This window comes from Pseudonaja textilis, chromosome 1 (genome assembly GCF_049901715.1).
Source record: "Pseudonaja textilis isolate UNSWEBS1 chromosome 1, rPseTex1.2, whole genome shotgun sequence".
NCBI lineage: Eukaryota > Metazoa > Chordata > Lepidosauria > Squamata > Elapidae > Pseudonaja > Pseudonaja textilis.
This window is the reverse complement of record NC_141990.1, coordinates 85,320,125-85,337,960: the sequence shown is the minus strand read 5'-3', so window position 1 is coordinate 85,337,960 and position 17,836 is coordinate 85,320,125. Positions and strand designations below refer to the sequence as shown.

The window sequence follows — 17,836 nt, the reverse complement described above, 5'->3', positions numbered from 1 at the left end:
TTAGTCTGGAGTCTCTACATTCCCACAAGAGGTCTAAGTCATCCATAGGTGTGAGCAGTAAATCAGTTTATCGGGGTATGCTTTTGCAGAGTTTTTAGAAGCCGCAGAGGCCACAGAAGAGCATTCTTCAAAGCCACTTCAAGAACAAAGACTTGTGGGACTCAGAGCTGCCTGAAGCTGTTCACAGGGACTGATCAGTAGAAAGAGAACACTGCCTGAAAGTAGCAATAGCAATAGCACTTAGACATATATACCCCTTCACAGTGCTTTACAGCGCTGGGTACAACCCTCCTTAAGCAGTTTACAGAGTCATCACACTGCCCCCAACAATCTGGGTCCTGATTTTACCATTCTCAGAAGGATGGAAGGCTGAGTTAACCTTGAGCTGGTGGGGATTGAACTCCTGGAAGTGGGCAGTTAGTCTGCAATATTGCATTATAACTACTGCATCACTACAGCTCCTAAGAAAGTATTTTGGCAGATTTTGGGGATCACACACATGATTAGACTGCGTTTAGAAAAAAAATAGTCAACAATTGTTTCTTTATTGTTTGGGAGTTGGGGGGGTGACACACTGGCAGAGTCAAGTTAAGCATTTTCTGAATTTTTGGCACTTAACTCAAAAAGTTCACCATCCCTGATATCATTTTTAGTATCAGGTAAAGGCTAATGAATGAGTTAGATAACAATCTTCTTTTTTGTCTTCTTGTTTCCTAGTTCTGAAGCTGCTTTTACCACATCTATGTTTCCCCATTTAGATGACCATTTGGAAGGAGAAAACTGGTTCTGACAATCAGGTGCCCTGACCCCATGCTGCCACCTATCAAACCAAAAATTGCAAAGATTCCATATACAGCTAAAAAAAAAAAAAAGGCCCTGTTTCCAGTTTTCTGAGATCCAAACATGGATCAGGCAATAAAACTTTACATGGGTAGCAGAATTAATGCACCTAAGGTTATAACTGCTTTCCTTCTTCAAACAATGGGAATATATGAAATGGATCTTTTTTTTAAAAAGATGAACATAATATCAGAGTCTGAGCTTTGCACTTTTCCCACGGTTACTCCCAAACTGAACTATCTCACAGAAGTTGTCCTTAGCTTTCCTGGCTGTAAAGCCAGGTCTTTTGATGCCAATAAAGTCTTGTTCAACTACAGGTTCATTATTTTTGTGTTTTTTGACTGCTGCTGGTCATTCAAGTTGAATAACCCAGAGCTGAAAAGATGAATATATAGGATGTTTGCCCAGTTTGTCAGCATTGTTCAATTATGTCCAATTGTTCACAACCTTATGGACCATAACATGCCAGGCTCACCTGTCCTCCGCTGTCTCCTATAGTTTGCCCAAATTCATGTTCATTTCAGTGTTATTTAATTCCAAGTCTACACAATATCTTGGTGTGCCATTTGCACCTGATCCAGCTACAGTCATACTGCTTTGTAAACAGCTCGTCAACCAAGTTGGATGGTGCTTTCTCAAGCTCTTCTTCTTTAGGAGTGTCATCCAATCTAAATATAATCATTTTAAAGAGAATAGCCAAGTAACATTTTTATTTTTTCCAGGCACATTGTTTAAGCTCAGCAGAGATGACATAACAGAGATGCCTTTGTGTGGGACTGGAAAAACAAACTCTTGACAAAAGAGATGCCTGACTTCCAGAGTTATCAAGAACTACACACCTGGAAATCTAGACTAATTCCGTTGAAGTGGCAGCTGAGCATGTATGCTCTTTTCATACTTCATTTATGTTCAACCTTTTAAGACAATAAGCTTGGAAGCATTTCTTCAGGCGAGAGTAAGTAAAGCATAATATACTTCATTTCTTACAACAGTGATAGGAAGATAATTAATAAATACTTATCCTTAGATCAGAATATGATATTTCTTAGATTAGGATATATTGGTTTTTTAAAGGAACTGAGGCCAGCCACAAGAAAGATCATTAAAATAATTTCTTTTTGAGGTCAGATGTTGCACTGGTTAATCACAATGACATCTCTTGTTTAGGAGTATGCCCATTCAGCAGGGTTGTCATAGCAACAGTGTGCCTTGCATGGTTCTCCAATGAAGACATTCGAATGGCTGAAGAATTGGTCATGTAGCTGGTAGGCCTTGGTTGAGGATGCCTCCTGCAGCAGCAAAGTTGGCTATTGAAGTGTCTCCGAAAACTCTCACTGAGGAAGTACAGGGCAAATGGGTTGGCACATGAATTGCTGAAGCTCAGCACTCGAGCCAACAAAGTAATAACCATGTGACTGAGGGATGGGTCAATCTTACGATAATTGAAAGACCGGTACATGTATAGCACATGATTTGGCAGCCAGCACACAGCAAACAGCCCAACGAAAACCAGTACAATCTTGGCCAGCCGTTTTCGAGTTTCCATCTAGAGTGAACAAATAAACAGAGATTAACAATCTGAAGTCAGTGGAGCTGCCCTACAAAATAGCTGATCTGACCCTATGCTTTCTTTCAGTGTTCACAATACATTGTTCAAGGATGAGCAAGAAAGCAAAGCTCAGAAGATGCAAAGCAGAGCCTCTCCCACTATATATCAATGGAGATTGTGTGGAAAGAGTTCATAGTTTTAAATTTCTAGGAACTCATATTTCCGACAATCTTACTTGGTCGGCCCACACTATGGCCACTGCAAAGAAGGCCCAACAGTGCCTGCACTTTCTGAGGTTGCTGAAAAAGAGTGGTCTGGGTGAGAAGTTGCTGATTACTTTTTACCGTTCTACCATCGAGAGTATTTTGACATAACTGTGTAACGGTGTGGTATGCTGGATGCTCTGCAGTGGATAAGAAGATGCTCCAGAGAGTTATAAACACAGCACAAAAAATCATTGGTTGCTCTCTTTCTTCTTTGGAAGATATTGCAAAGACCAGACTCCTCTCTAGAACACTAAAAATCTCCACAGACCATTCTCATCCTGGTCATTCATATTTCGAACTGTTACCATCAGGGAGACGTTATAGGTGTCTTAAAATGAGGACTAATAGATTGAGAAACAGTTTCTTTTCCAAGGCAGCAATTGTATTGAATCAAACAGTGCATTTGTGATTTACTCCTATGTATATAGTGGCATTTTAAAACTATTTAACTTACTAAATGTTATAGATAGGTTTTGGACTAGGTTTTTTATTATTATTATTATTTTAATTATTTTAATTTTTAAATACTCTGTAGTGTGATTGTGATCTGGTATTTGGGGCACTGTGCTGGAGTAGCTTTCAAATTTCTTTGTATTCATGGAATGCAATGACAATAAAGGTATTCTATTATATTCTAATTCCCAATCAAACTTTTTAATAACAATTATTCTGTGCATATTCTCAGGTCCTCATGTAAACTGGATTAGATTAAAATACCATTGCAGATAAGTCTGATGACATCTTTAATTTTACCAATGACATCTGAAAAAAAAGTGACAAAAGACAAAAGTTCACACAGTTTGATCAGCTTCCCCAGAGAAGCAAAGTGCAAGTTCTGCCAAGGCCTGTTTAACCAGGACCATTGACAACTTAATTAAAATTCAGAAGAACGAAGAATAGTCTTTCCTGAGTCTGTCTGAATCAAGGACTGAATTGTCATTCACATTCTTATAGTGAATTTATCCTTCATTTTCACACTCATATAATATATTTTATCAGGAAGATACAGCAGGTCAACTTTCTCAAGATGCATTGGGACTTCAGCTCCCCGAATCCCCTACTCAACATAGTGTTTAATCGGAGAATTCTGGAGCAATAATCCCATCATTTCCAGAGGATGATCAATTGAAGAAAATTAATTTAGAGTAGTGGAAACCATTTCCCCATCTAATACTCTGGCCTTCACAAAGCATGTGTCAATTATAATTGCCAAAATAGATTGTTCTGAAGCAATCTTTCTCGAAATAAGGGCCATTGCTCAAGGCTCAAGCTTTTAACAGCTGGGCACAGGATTGTAATCTATTTCCACTAATGCTTGAGGGGCTATTTAAACTGTTCTCACATTCTGGCTAGAAACCAGGAGATCTGCTTTGGCATGAAAGCTGGCTGGGTAACTTTGGGTCAGTCATTCTCACTCCAACCCATCTCACAGGGTTGTTGTTGTGGAGCAAATAAGAGGATGACAGAGTATTAGATACATTTGCTGCCTTCGGTTATTTCTAAAAATAATAAAAGTGGAATTAAAGGATATTTTTAAAAGGAATATGCACAATACTCCAGAATTAATACAGCAGTGAAAATTTAGCAACAAACCAGAAAAGAAATATGGAACATCGATTGTTTTTTAAAAAATCAATAACTATGTATGAGCAGGAGATGGTGAATTTTAAATGTTAATAAAATTGCAGTAACTGGGCATTTATTTTGATCATTGCCCTGTAACTTTTGGGACACTTTATATATATATGCTCAGGCTAAGTATTTAATTTTTGTTTAAGCATATAAAACTCTGATACAGGTATAAGTTATAAAGTCTAAAGATTCAATTAAACTCATGTTTTTGCAGAGGATTTTACCTTGATACAACCTGATTTAAGTAATGGGTGACAAGCAGTACTTAAGAGATCCTGCAACAACTGCAATTTCTTAAGGCTACGCAAAACTAGAAGAAAAGCCTGCAGGGATCTGGTAGAACATCTGCTGTGTGGACATGCTAATGAAATTGCAAAATATGATCAGAATTCTGTCTGATGGAGTTTTGTTTATTAACCATGAAATAAGTGCAGTGTCGGGAACACTATTTCTCACCATAAGGAAGAGACAGGGCTGAGCATTAGTTTTTTTAATTAATTGTCCTTGCCTGTTGATCTGTGAAAGATTTGAGCTTATACTTCATACCTTCCTTTTCTTTCTGAAGTAGAAATGTACAGTGGGATGATTTTACTTGGAACCATTCTGCCTATGGTAGAGTTAGTTTTTTCTACTAGGCCTAAAACTTGTTTTTCAAAAATCCATTGGTGTCAGGAGTGTTGTTGTTGTTGTTAAAAAAAAAAAGCATGTCCCATTTGAGGAAAAATAGGAATTTTTTAATCCACCACTTGCCCTTCATCATCATCTCCTTTTAATGACTCCGTACTCCCTTGTGGGATGGAGCCTGAGCAACTGAACAGAGCTGAGTGTTTACTGGCCGGATGCCATTCCTGTCACCAATGCAGAGTTATATTCAGCAGATATAGTCTCAATGTGCCCACAGAGAAAGAAATATCTGCCTTTACCTAAGATCGAACTCACAGCCTCCTGATTAGGAGGCAAGAGTTCTACCTCTAGGCCACCACACCACTCTTGCCCTCCTATATGATGAAGGATTCTTTATTGCCCATAGAATGAGTTTGATCCAGACCATATCACATGAATTAAATAACAATGGAGAAACAGAAGTATGTGATGCATAGATAATCTGCAACTTATAACTGTTTGTTTAGTGACCATTCAAAATTACAATGGCACTGAAAAAGCCTGCCATGCCCTTGGTAGAGTCGGACTCTGAGGGAGAGGAGGAACAGCCAACAGGGAGTGGAGGTGTGGCTCCAGAAGTTGTGGAGGAGGCTGGAGAAGGGCTGAGACCAGCTGGGCAATCAGAGGAAGAACCAGGCCCATCCCCTCTGCATCCTAGGACACACAGGGAGGAAAGGAAAAGGCAACAACTTGGTTTGCGAGAGAGGAAGCGGCCATGATCCTCCTCATTGGTTACAGCTGGAGAGATGAGTATATAAGAGAGACGGTTAGAACGCAGGTTGCCAGAAGCAAGCATGTTCTATTTTGGTCTGAAGTTATCTTGATTGGCGTCCTTCCAACAGACTGTGCTTTTTTATCTCCTTGAATTTGGTAAATACTTCTCCTGTTCTATTGTGGACATTTCATCATTATAGTTTGTTTGGTTTTTTATTTCACCTCTATCTGCTTATTAAATCTGGACTGTATTGCTTTCTTTTGAAGACTATTTTTAAGTATGTTTTATCTCCAACTGAGTATTATCGAACAGTGGGGTCAAGTTGGAGGCAATAAAGGACATTTATTTACGTTTTGGATTTTGTTGTGTTTGTGTTACACTCTGACTTATAACATAACCAGTCCTCACACATACAACCATTGTATTATTCCCACTTCAAAATTGGAGTGCTTGGCAATTGACATGTGTTTGTGATAGTTGCAGTATGCCAGGGATACGTTATATGTCATCACCATACAACCTACCCAACCACTTCCTTCAAGCAAAGTCGAGGAAAGAAACTGGATTCACTTAATGACCATGTGGTTCACTTAACAAATGCAGTGATTTGCTAAACAATTGTGGCTAAAAAGGTTTAAAATCAGACATGACTCCCTTAACACTTAACTACCACAACTGGAAGCAGAATTTCTCTTGCTAAGTTGAGAACTACCTACTACTATGTATACTAAACATACAGTTTAATTTAATTTGTAGACTTTCTTAAAATAAATCTTACATGGATCTGGAAAACTTACCTGTTTTTTAGATTGTTCACTATATTCTCCTGGCAGATTGTGTGCACTCTTAATTAATGTCTTTGCAATATGGTAGTAATAAATACTAATGATGGTGAGTGGGATAAGAAGATATACCAAAAGTATCATCACCGAATGAATCTTTGGGTGCAGATCATCCTTCAAGGGATAGCGCATACATTCTGTGAAGCTGACATTATCTGCATCATTGATGTGTGCCACTTCAGAGAAAACAGCTTCAGGGACTGCTAGCAAGATGGAAATTATCCAGATGCCAATTGCTTTAATACAAGTCCAGAGGACTGCATTGGGTGCTTGAATATCCATTGGATTTACAATGGCCTTGTACCTAAAATGTAAAAAGGAAAATGAATATCATGGTTCAGACAGTAGTAGATTGGGCCGGGGGGTGTTGAAATAAAATAAGCATCCCCCAGTTCTGAGGGAAATGTTAATACAGCAAATATGCTACTGGGAGTTTTCTGACTTTTGCTCAAGTGGCTACACAGAAATAATTTATTTAGAGAGGGAGGGAGGAAAAGCGAAAGGAAGGAAAGCATAAAATGTTTATTTGTATTAGCGTAGAGAAATATATAATGCAATTTTCTCTGGCCTGGGGGAGTTATATAATGTATTCTGCTATTTTTTAATATGGCTCAAAAATGTGTTGACATTACTGTATACAACATGAAAAACTGATATGCCATAGTTTTCAATTCATATTTCTTACTTCCAGTCCATCTCTGCTTTAAGTTATCAGATCAATTTTCAGCACTCTTTATCACTCTGGACAATGGCAAAGAAAGATCCAAAGGCTCATCCTTTTAATTGCACTACTATCACCAGAGCAATGAAAATGTCAGAGTACAAATAAGGAACTATACCTCAAGAAAGGAATGGATGCCATCACTTTCAAAACCTGACTAGGAGTTGCCCAGAGGCAAATGACTAACTACAACTTAACTGAGTGGACCAACTGAGTGGACAAGCCTTAGTTTGATCTAAGCTAACAAGGCATTCTTTGTTTTTTAGGTTTGGAGGGGTGGAGCGGGAAAGCTTATAGTAGGTAATGCTCTGCTACTAACTCCAGGATAACAGTTTCAGTTTCAGCTATCTGGAGCTGAAATGAAACAAAATTGGAAAGAAGGATACAACTCGAGTCTTGCAAATAACTATCAGACTTTTATTATCTCAAACAAACAGAAATCAACAAGCTCATTTAAGCTCTGATTAGTTTGACAATGAAAACGTTAATGTAACAAAACAAAAATTTCAACCAGTAACACCATATATTCAAAGCATCTGTTTTCTCCTGTGCTTTCAGGGGAGCGGGGAGGGAAGACATTGTGAGACAGAAGGTATTATCCAATGGTCAAATTGACAGCATATATATCTACAGATAACCCTCAATTATGTCAATTCATTTAGTGACCAAGTTACCATAGCACTGAAAAAAATAACTTACAACTGGTCCTTGCATTTACAACTGTCATAGCTTCCCTGTGCTCGCATGATCATGACCTCGATAAACTCACACTTATGGCAGTTACAATGTACTGCAGTCACATGATCACCATTTGTGTCCTTCTTAGCCAACTTCTGACAAGCAAAATCAATGGGAAAACTGGGACAAGGTGGTCAGTCACAGAAACATGATGTCTCGCTTAACAACCACATGACTTAATTATGAACTTTCTGGTCCTTATGGTTGAAGTAAGTCAAAGACTACTTCTACAATAGAAGTTTAATTAATTATATAAAATAAATTCAAGTAACAATGGTTCCCTTATGTACAAAACAAGGCAGATTAGTCATCTGGAATGTAATTTTTAGGATTCAAATGGAAACTAACAATTACTGAAGTTTGATGCAAAGTTCAAATATCTAAAGGACGAGCTGTGATTGAAGATACAAAGAGAAGGGAAGGAGATGATGTAATTAACTTTTTTTATTTTTTCACTGTGTTTTTTTTTAATTCAGGTGTAGCAATCTTGTTCTATAATATCCTGCTTTTTTATACTTATTTTAATATCTTAACAGTACAAGTAGTCCTTGACTTTTTACTACAATTGAGCCCCAAATTCCAATTGCTAAGCAAAACAGTTGTTAAGTGAGCTGCGCACCATTTTGCATCCTATTTTTTCCACAATTGTTAAGCAAATCACTGAAGCTGTTAAGTGAATCATGCAGTTGCTAAGCACATCTGGCTTCCTCCATTAACTTTGCTTGTTGGAAGCCAACTGGGAAAGTTACAAATGGTGATCACATGACCCCGGGACACCGTGCAACTGTCATGAACACATACCAGTTGGCAAGCACTCAAATTTTGATCATGTGACCATGGGGAATGCTTCAACAATCGTAAGTGTGAAAACCGGTCATAAGTCACCTTTTCAAGGTTGTTGTAACTTTGTACGGTGACTAAATAATTAGTTGCGAACTGAGGACTACCTTACATTTATACACCAAAATCCCCCCCACCCCCAGTTTGATTCTTACCTATCTGAAATAGTAATAAACACAATAATACTTATAAGCATATGCAAAATACTACTTCCTCCCTCACCTTATTTTTTGACACTGTCTCACCCTGAAGGCAGAAAGAGCTTTGACACTGTAAAATAGGACTTTTCCATAGATGTAAACCATTGGAATTTTTAAAAATTAATTGTATTAGACAAACACAAAAATAGAAAAGAACATTAAAAACAATGAATGTGGTACAATCTTCCTAAACCGCATAGTTGTCTTACATTGCTAAATCATACATAAAAATAGTACACATTTACATTCTATATACGTAGTATATAATGTATACATATAATCATTTCTTACTATCTTGATCCTTTCTCTTTTCTAACCAACAGTAAAACTTATCCCATACTTTGTAACAATCTGGTTCATCTTTATTTTTTAATTCTTTTATCAATTTGTCCATTTCTGCGCATATGCAAATTTTCCTAATTATTTCTATTTCACTTGGAGTTTCTTTACATTTCCACTATTGACCATTGGGATTTTTCTAATTGGGAATGAACTCTTTTGTATTCAATGAGAGATTTTAGTACTGAGAAAGCAAATAAGGAACTTCAATGAGTGTTAAATCTTTTAAATTAAATCAGATTCAAAAACTAAAAAGTATATTGTTATAAGTGGGTGATAACCTTCATTCTCTTTGCATTTGATATACATCCATTCCTTGCAATCATGCGAGGTCTCCTATAGTATACATTTTAAAAAAATCATCGCAGGAAGGACTAATCCCAGCTGATCTTTAAATTGGTCCCTAATGATATCCATTCTAGCTCCACATTACAGAGGCATGACCCTCACATGCGTGTATAACTATACTTATATATATTCTTTTAGTTCCATCCGGTCAAATGTAATGAAAACTATCCATCTTCCAGCTTTCAAGGAACAAATGCCTCTGAGCTTTCTGCAAACAGCTATGATTAATGGCATTCAGGAATTTGAAACGAAAAATATGTTTCTTTTATTAACTACCTTGTTAACCAATAACTTGGGTGATTAGATGAGAAAAATCCCCTGAGTAAAACTAAGTCCCTATTAAATCAAAGCAGTTGACTGCAAAGCACTGAAAAAGAAACCAAAATACAGGTTTTGGAATCTCTTGATGGTTTACAGGAGAGATACCCAGCTGATGAGCATCCAAGGCTATTAACATATGTGCAGTTGTATGTGGATTGATCTACTGAATCAAGACAAGGGTGAATGGCATTCTGGAACAATAAACTTTCTTTTAATGGTCCAAAGAGCCTGGATCACCAACAGACACAGACTTCAGAGAATAATTAGGACCGCAGAAAAAACAATCACTTCCAACCTGCCTTCCACTGAGAACCTGTATACTGCATGAGTCAAAAAGAGGGCTGTGAAAATATTTACAGACCCCCTCACATCCTGGACAGAAACTGTTTCAACTCCTTCCCTCAAAACGACGCTATAGAGCACTGCACACCAGAACAAGTAGACACAAGAACAGTTTTTTTCCGGAACATTATCACTCTGCTAAACAAATAATTCCCTCAACACTGTCCAACTATTTACTAAGTCTGCATTACTATTACTATTAATCTTCCTATCTTTCCTTTCACCCATCTCCTTCCTCTTGTGATTGTATGACTGTAACTTTGTTGCTTGTATCCTTACGATTTATATTGACTGTTTCCTAGTGTGATTTGATTGCTTATTGTACCCTATGACTATTATTAAGTGTTGTACCTTATGATTTTTGATGAATGTGTCTTTTCTTTTAGGTACACTGAGAGCACATGCACCAAGACAAATTCCTTGTGTGTCCAATCACACTTGGCCAATAAAGAATTCTATTCTGTTCTATCTGTACTGAAAATCACATGCTAACCATGTATGGCGTATTATGTATTTGACCATTGCTAAATCTGTGATTTGTTTGTTTCTTTGTTTGCTTATTTATGTCAGAAGCATCACAATTAAAATAAGGCATATTATACAACATAAAATATAAAATACAGCATTAAAATATCTACAAGTCAAACAAATCTTGGCCGGAAACTAGCAACATTAATTATGATCTGTCATGCTACCATAAGGTCCTCCGGTGTACATTGATCAGGACACAAAAGGCAGGTATACTAAAGTTAGCTTACTTCTAACATCTTCAATATATAGGCTAAACCAGATCAAGATGAGGATCCTTAAGCTCTTTGGCCTTTTAATGTGCTTCATTCTCAACATCTTCCAACAAAAGGACTACAGTACATACTGTCACCCAGGGGAGGCATAACATGTCTTGGCACTAATAGGAGCTTTCCTCCCATTATAATTAGGTCTGTCTGAGTCCCCAAAGCTAAATACTGGCTGGTATCCAGGGACATAATCCTATCATCATATATCCAAAGAACCTATTACTGTTCCTGTTATTAACTACTGTGTTAACAAATAAGCATCAGATTAAGAATTCTGATGTCTTCCTGATAGACTGAACCATATTTTCCAATGTCTTACTATCTGGAGATAATGGGGGTTATAGTTTAGCAATCCTGGAGGAAGTGTATTTAGAAAAGCTGAAGAAAAAAGTGTTGAAATTTGAAAAGTGTTGAAATTCTGATTTAAACATTACACTTAGTGGTTTGCCACTGTTTCTCAGCTTAATCTAACTCTTCTTGTTCATGAGAACTGAAGAGGTTATACCTGCCCCAGTCCATCCTTAATAAAGAGGATAACAGTGCAATAAATAATTCTCATCAGAACATATGAAAACTTAGTTCTCTTTTTGTGCTTTCAAAGAGGAAAAGGCAATCAAGGATGTATTTTTTTTTAATCTTAGGTTCTCCCCTTCTGAATTGCATATGGGTCTCATGATCAGGCAAGAGCTAAAATCCATATGCTTCTAAATAAAAGCTATTCAAATCCCTCCACCCGAAAGTTTTCTTTTCATTGCTTGATGAACTATTGGCATTTTGTTTCTATACTTCTTCAAACAGCCCATAGTTAAGAATTAGTTTGCGGATTCAAACTAATTGACATACTGAGCAGCGAAGACACATCATCCCTACGTTACAGACTTACTAATACTGCATTGGGAAAACTAACGAATCCCCCAACTGTAACAAGACATAGTGCTTGTCTGCAGAAAATTGAGAAATATTTCAGGATTTCTCTGAAGTTATGCCTCTGTGGGTACCATTTAGAAGATTTCAGTTTGATAGAGTGGTTGTAGTTGCAAGCATTTTCAGTGAACTCGGAATGAATGAAAAAAATGAGAGAGATATTCTGATAAGTAAGATCAATGGATACCTGATAGGCAATCACAGCTAGTGGTGAAAAAGATATATCCACATAGTTTCCCCTTACAAGCCCAAATAATGGAAAAGTGATAAACATGATTACAGAACGGGCTGATTTCCTATTTATCCAGACAAAACTTTTGCTCTGTTTGAGTCATCCTCTCTAATTTCTCTCTAGAGTCTACATACCAGAATATGCAGTGAGAGATGAAAAAATTAAGGAGGAGTGGTTAAAGAAATGTAAATTTAATCTTGAAAAATGCAACTGGCTAGAGCTGTAAGCATGCGCAGCGTACGTTTTGCAGGCATACACATTTTATCTGGGTTCATTTTACAGATGCAAGAAGTAACTAAATATGCAAAATATCGCAGTCTTTAGAAGGAATACTTTCTGGGGATATTTTTTTTACCTTCATGTTTTAGTTTATCATTATATGTGGAAACAACTTTTCTGTTTCATTTCCATTTCCAATCCTTTTGTATCTGGTACTGAAAGACCTTCTGTAAAACATATAATGTGAATTATATGTGTCTAGGACTGAGATACCCTATTCTCTGGCATATTAGAAATATTGATAGAAAATCTATTCAAGGAGGTATCACTGTAAAACCACAATGGGCACCACCTAGACTAAAGGAGAGTAAACTCTAAGGGAGATTAATGTCTGTGGAAAGAAAGAGCATTCAAGGATTGCTAATCAATCAATCATACCTTTAAAAAAAAAGCATTCAAAAACTGAAGTCATTTCTAAACAACCAGCCATTCCATTACCAAAGTCATCCTTTGGTCGCATCCTTTCTCTCATACCTAAAACAATGCAGGGCTTGAATAAGCTGATCTAAGATTGTAAACAGCAAAATATAATAGAAATGGACATATTTACTTGTTTGAAGCTTGCAACATTCAATCCCAATTTGATCTTTCTGGTCAGTTCTCATCAACCAGCCAGAAAGAGATGCCTCATACAAGTTGTTCCTTTTCATACCAAAATTTAAATCTCTCCGCCTTTCACACACATACACACAAGAAAAATGCTTTGCACACCTCTTATATGCCCACCCAAAGTGACATATTCTTGACCTGATGGCTGTACACACAATTATGTGCAGTGGTGGGATTCAAAAAAACGTACTACCGGTTCTGTGGGCATGGCTTGATGGACGTGGTGTGGCTTGGTGGGTGCAGTAGGGGAAGGATACTGTAAAATCTCCATTCCCTCCCCACTCCTGGGGGAAGGTTACTGCAAAATCCCATTCCCAACCCACCCCTCTAACCTGATTTCCAGCTCTGTTCTCCTGTGCAGGGCAACAAAAGAAGACCCAGCCAATCAGCTAAGACTCAGGAGGCAGAGAATAGATGGGGCGGGGCCAGTCAGAGCAGGTATTTGTCAGTTCTCCGAACTACTCAAAATTTCTGCTACAAGTTCTCCCAAACTGGTCAGAACCTGCTGAATACCACCTCTGATTATGTGTCATTTCCCTGCTGGCAGAAGAAAAGAATTTGAAAATCAGGGTCAGGCACTTCTTGCATAATTGATATCATGATCCACTTCTGTGCTGACACTCTGTGTTTGTCAGTGAAAGACTCCCATTAGCACAATATGATGTGGCTCAAACAAGGCACAGTTGGGACCATCTACAATGTTGCGTGACAAGCAGAAACATTTGTTAATGTTTCTCAGTTCCTTTCAGGAGCAAATCTAAACCTAGTCCTAGGTCTGCTTTCTTATTATATTCCTTAGTATATATTCTTAAATACTTAAGGAGTGCTAGCTGAAATCTGTCCCAAAGGTGCTTTTTCAAGAGGCAACTGGACTTTTTCTTTGAAGATGTTTTGCTTCTCATCCAAGAAGCTTCTTCAGCTCTGACTGGATCATGGGGAATGGAAGGATTTATACTCCTTGCAGACAGCAAGAATGCAAATGACCAGGATTTGCAAGAATGCAAATGACCTTGCATTCTTGTCTGCAGACAGTATAAATCCTTCCATTTCCCACCATCCAGTCAGAGTTGAAGAAGCTTCTTGGATGAGAAGCAAAATGTCTTCACAGATAAACCAGAAAGTCCAGTTGCCTCTAAAAAAAAAGCACCTTTGGGGCAAGCATGACCTGGATGACTGAGAATCTCCATAGATATTTAGCTGAAATCTGGAAAAACACAAAAGCAGAATGGAATCTCCTAGAAGAGGACAAACTCAGTTGGCTGGGTATCAAATGGAGTATTTGGCAGCCCACCCCACTTGGTAAGCTTCTTCTAGAGTTATCTTGGGTAAGCTTTTAACAAACAAATCTCTTCCCAATGATTTTGTCAGAAGGACTTTAATGTTTACTAAAACTGCAGTTTTCAAGCTATATGAGATCATCTCTGGTGTAACCTTCCAGAATCTGATGCTTCTTTCCTTTGTCTTTCCATTATCAATATTTCCAAAAGCATGTTTTTTTCAGAGCATTTTTAATGAAAGGAATTTTGCAGAAAGTGGTATCAACATGTTATGACTTTGAATAAAGAATGCATAACTGTAGCTAATCTGGAGAAAGTCCAATGATGGAACTGAACATTTTTGATTCAACAGACATTTGATTTCTTTATAGAACTCTTATGTCCTTCAGTTCCTCATTGACATGTAGCATTCATAGATCATGTCTCAAGTAAATGTGGTCCAAAATCTACATTTAGTTTGGTCAACTTTTATATAAAACTTACTTAAAATTACATTATACTTTGTTTACTTTATGAAGTAATCTACTCTCTCCTATCCCATTTACTGTCTCATTTTCGTGGGTACTAACCTTTGTGGGAAATGTTCCATCTCTTTTTAGATGCTATAGAATGTAACAGAACAAAGAGGATCCTCCTATTGAAAAAAATACTGCAGAATCAGACATGGTCCTGTGAAGTTGCCATCTGTTACATAGCTAGTTAGGCTTGACTCCTGATGAATGCAGTTTGCTCTCTTTTACATGAAGTTTGCTTTCTACCTTACCTAAAATATTTTTTATGAAAAACATGTAAAATCAAGCTTAAATGAACGTTTTGTTTCTTGAATTCATCTTAAAAATCCTTAAAAATTTTGAGCGGTGTGGGATCACAGGGAAAACTTAAAATGTTATCACTTTTCTTCTGATAAAATAAACATTCCTGCAAGAGCAGATAGTAAGTGGCCTGCAACCACTTGCATGCTGGTATCTGTTGTTGCGTAGCTATATCAATGTGCATAGTAATCGCTGATAATTAATCATTGTTAGAAAAGGTTGCACATCCAGTTGCACATGCATGCAAATAGTAAATTTGGCAAAGATCAGACCATTCTAAGACTGAGAACGAGATGACTTTTATATAAAAAAAATCTGTACACTAGGAATTTACTGGGCTTATTTTTCAGCATACTTGCATTGGCTTACCCTGTGATGTAATTATGACACCAATCTTCACTTCTCACAAATAGAAATGAGTGCTAGAACAAAACATCACATTATTAAAAAGCACTCCTGGTTTTTGCAAACAACTCTCCCCAAGATAAATGCTACTATGCCACTTACTGAGTGCCATTCAACTTGTCATTATTTTCCACATTGGCAAAAACATGTGCATTTATGAAATAAGTCCAAGTTTGCACCTATGTGTTCTCAATATTACATCTGTCTCAAAGCCTGGGGCTTAGTTGGTTACAACTTCCAGTGCTTTTCTAACAACTTAGAAGCTTTCGAAGTATGTAGCCTCAAAATAAAGATGTGGTTGATTGATTTATCCTTGAGGTTATGCTAGTCTCATGTGAAAATGTAGCATGGAATGAGATTGTAATCTCAGTTTAAATCTTTTTCAATGGGGAAAAAAACTGAGAGGGAAGAGAGAACCAGCAATGATGGCAACTTTTTTTAATTCCAACATCCTGTTAATATTTATCAATAGACATTTCAAGATAGACTATTAACTTGTCTGTTTCAGGAAGTTCATGCAAATGGCTTCACACATTCTCTGAATAAAAACTATTGCTACCTTTTTTTTTTTACTTCAAATTGACAAATTTCAGTAAGGAAACAAGTAATGTCAGCACGTTTTATCATCACTATATGAGTTTGTCCATAAGGGGGAAAAGAAAGAAATATATATATATATATTTGCTAATGATTTTGGTCAAAATTCTCTAATCTTGATGTTAATCATGACCCTTTTCTCCTCTATTTTTCCAACTTTGTATTAAAGTAAAACAATTAGCCCTAAATGGGAAATCTTTAATCATGCTTCGCTTGGTTCTTTGTTCTCTCCCGCTTGCTATTTCAGTTCCATAAATATTGTCTAAATTAATTTATTCTCCTTAATTTCAGCTTACATTATGTTTACTTAGGAGCAGAATAGACAAATTATCTCCCAGTTTAATACATTTAACAAGACAAATATTTCTAAGAAGAACAAAAGTTTTTTTTCCTGAATTAGACTGATCATTTGTTTTATTCAGATTTATGTCTACAAATGTGGCCAACTATAAGAGATGCCTCTGGAAATTGCTCAAGTGTAAACAAAGCCAAGGATGCTCTTACTTGTTCCCTGGAATTAGCATTTAGGGGAAAATTGCATCTAAAAAAAACATACATCTATCACAGCTGATAGATGGGCTTTTTTTTTAACAAATTCTTCCAACCTCCCTTGTTACCTTTCTTAGGGTAATGCTTAGGGTAATTCCTACCGTCCCTGTCCTATTGTCCCCATTTATTCATACCTATTTCCTGTATCCATACTCATGTTTATTCTTATACCTATTATCTTGTAAGCAATTGACAAATCAAATAAATAAAAATACATGCTAAGCCTACTTCTGTGTATCTACAGGACTCATTTGCTTCCAGCTGAAATCATTAAAGAAAATAGATGTAGCCTCAGAGGAGCATGGATCTCCTTATTTACTTGTGGGTGAAGTTAGCACAGGATGAGAAAAAGATTCCTGAAGGGCCAGACTGACCCCTGGCAATCCAATCAGACAGGATTCATTTTCAGCCTTCTCAGCTTGGCAGTCTGCCTGTGTTGGAGGGGGTGGGACTGATGCCTTTCCAAACATCTAGTGAAGCAGAAGCTTGAGCAGCAAGTCTGATTGCTGGAGCATTTTTTTCATTCCCTTAGTCAGTTATTCGTTCATTTAAATTTATTGACGTGCCAATTATAGCGGACTCTGTTAAAAATGGGAATCTCCCTAAGGGCATGAAAGGCAGCCAAGGGCTGGCATGTGGGCCAGAAAGTTTGCAGTGTTTTTCCCCCTGGCGGGGGAACTTTCCTTGGTCGCTCCAGGACTCACCTGTCGGCGCTGAGGGCGGTGAGGGTGAAGACGGAAACGCCCACGGAGGTCAGCTGAATGGCCGGCAGCAGTTTGCAGCCCACCTCGCCGAAGAGCCAGTCCTCGAGGAAGAAGCGGGAGGCGTCGACCGGGACGCAGGTGAGCAGCAGCAGCAGGTCTCCGGCGGCCAGGCTGGAGATGAAGATGTTGGGCACGCTCCGGGCGGCGCTCCGGGCGGCGAAGATCTTCAGCAACGTGAAGTTGCCCAGCAAGCCCACGGCCATGATGAGCAGGTAGAGCGAGGGGATCACGCAGC

The 17,836-nt window shown here is 37.7% G+C and overlaps 1 protein-coding gene across 1 annotated transcript; it reads right to left on the bottom strand.

Moving 5' to 3' along the window:
* Positions 1-526: 526 nt before the first annotated feature.
* NMBR (neuromedin B receptor) lies at positions 527-6,789 on the bottom strand. The gene is made up of 2 exons (XM_026705589.2): positions 6,463-6,789; positions 527-2,386 (listed from the first exon to the last, which is right to left on the bottom strand). Exons 1-2 carry the CDS (start codon positions 6,787-6,789, stop codon positions 1,985-1,987), a joined length of 729 nt encoding a protein of 242 aa, XP_026561374.2. The 3' UTR covers positions 527-1,984.
* Between the last annotated feature and the right edge of the window lie 11,047 nt (positions 6,790-17,836).

Coding starts and splice junctions, on each gene's coding strand:
- NMBR (XM_026705589.2), bottom strand. CDS start 6,789: ATGGATATTCAAGCACCCAATGCAGTCCTCTGGACTTGTATTAAAGCA. Junction 2,387..6,462: donor GTGAACAATCTAAAAAACAG/GTAAGTTTTCCA, acceptor TGTTCACTCTAG/ATGGAAACTCGAAAACGGCT.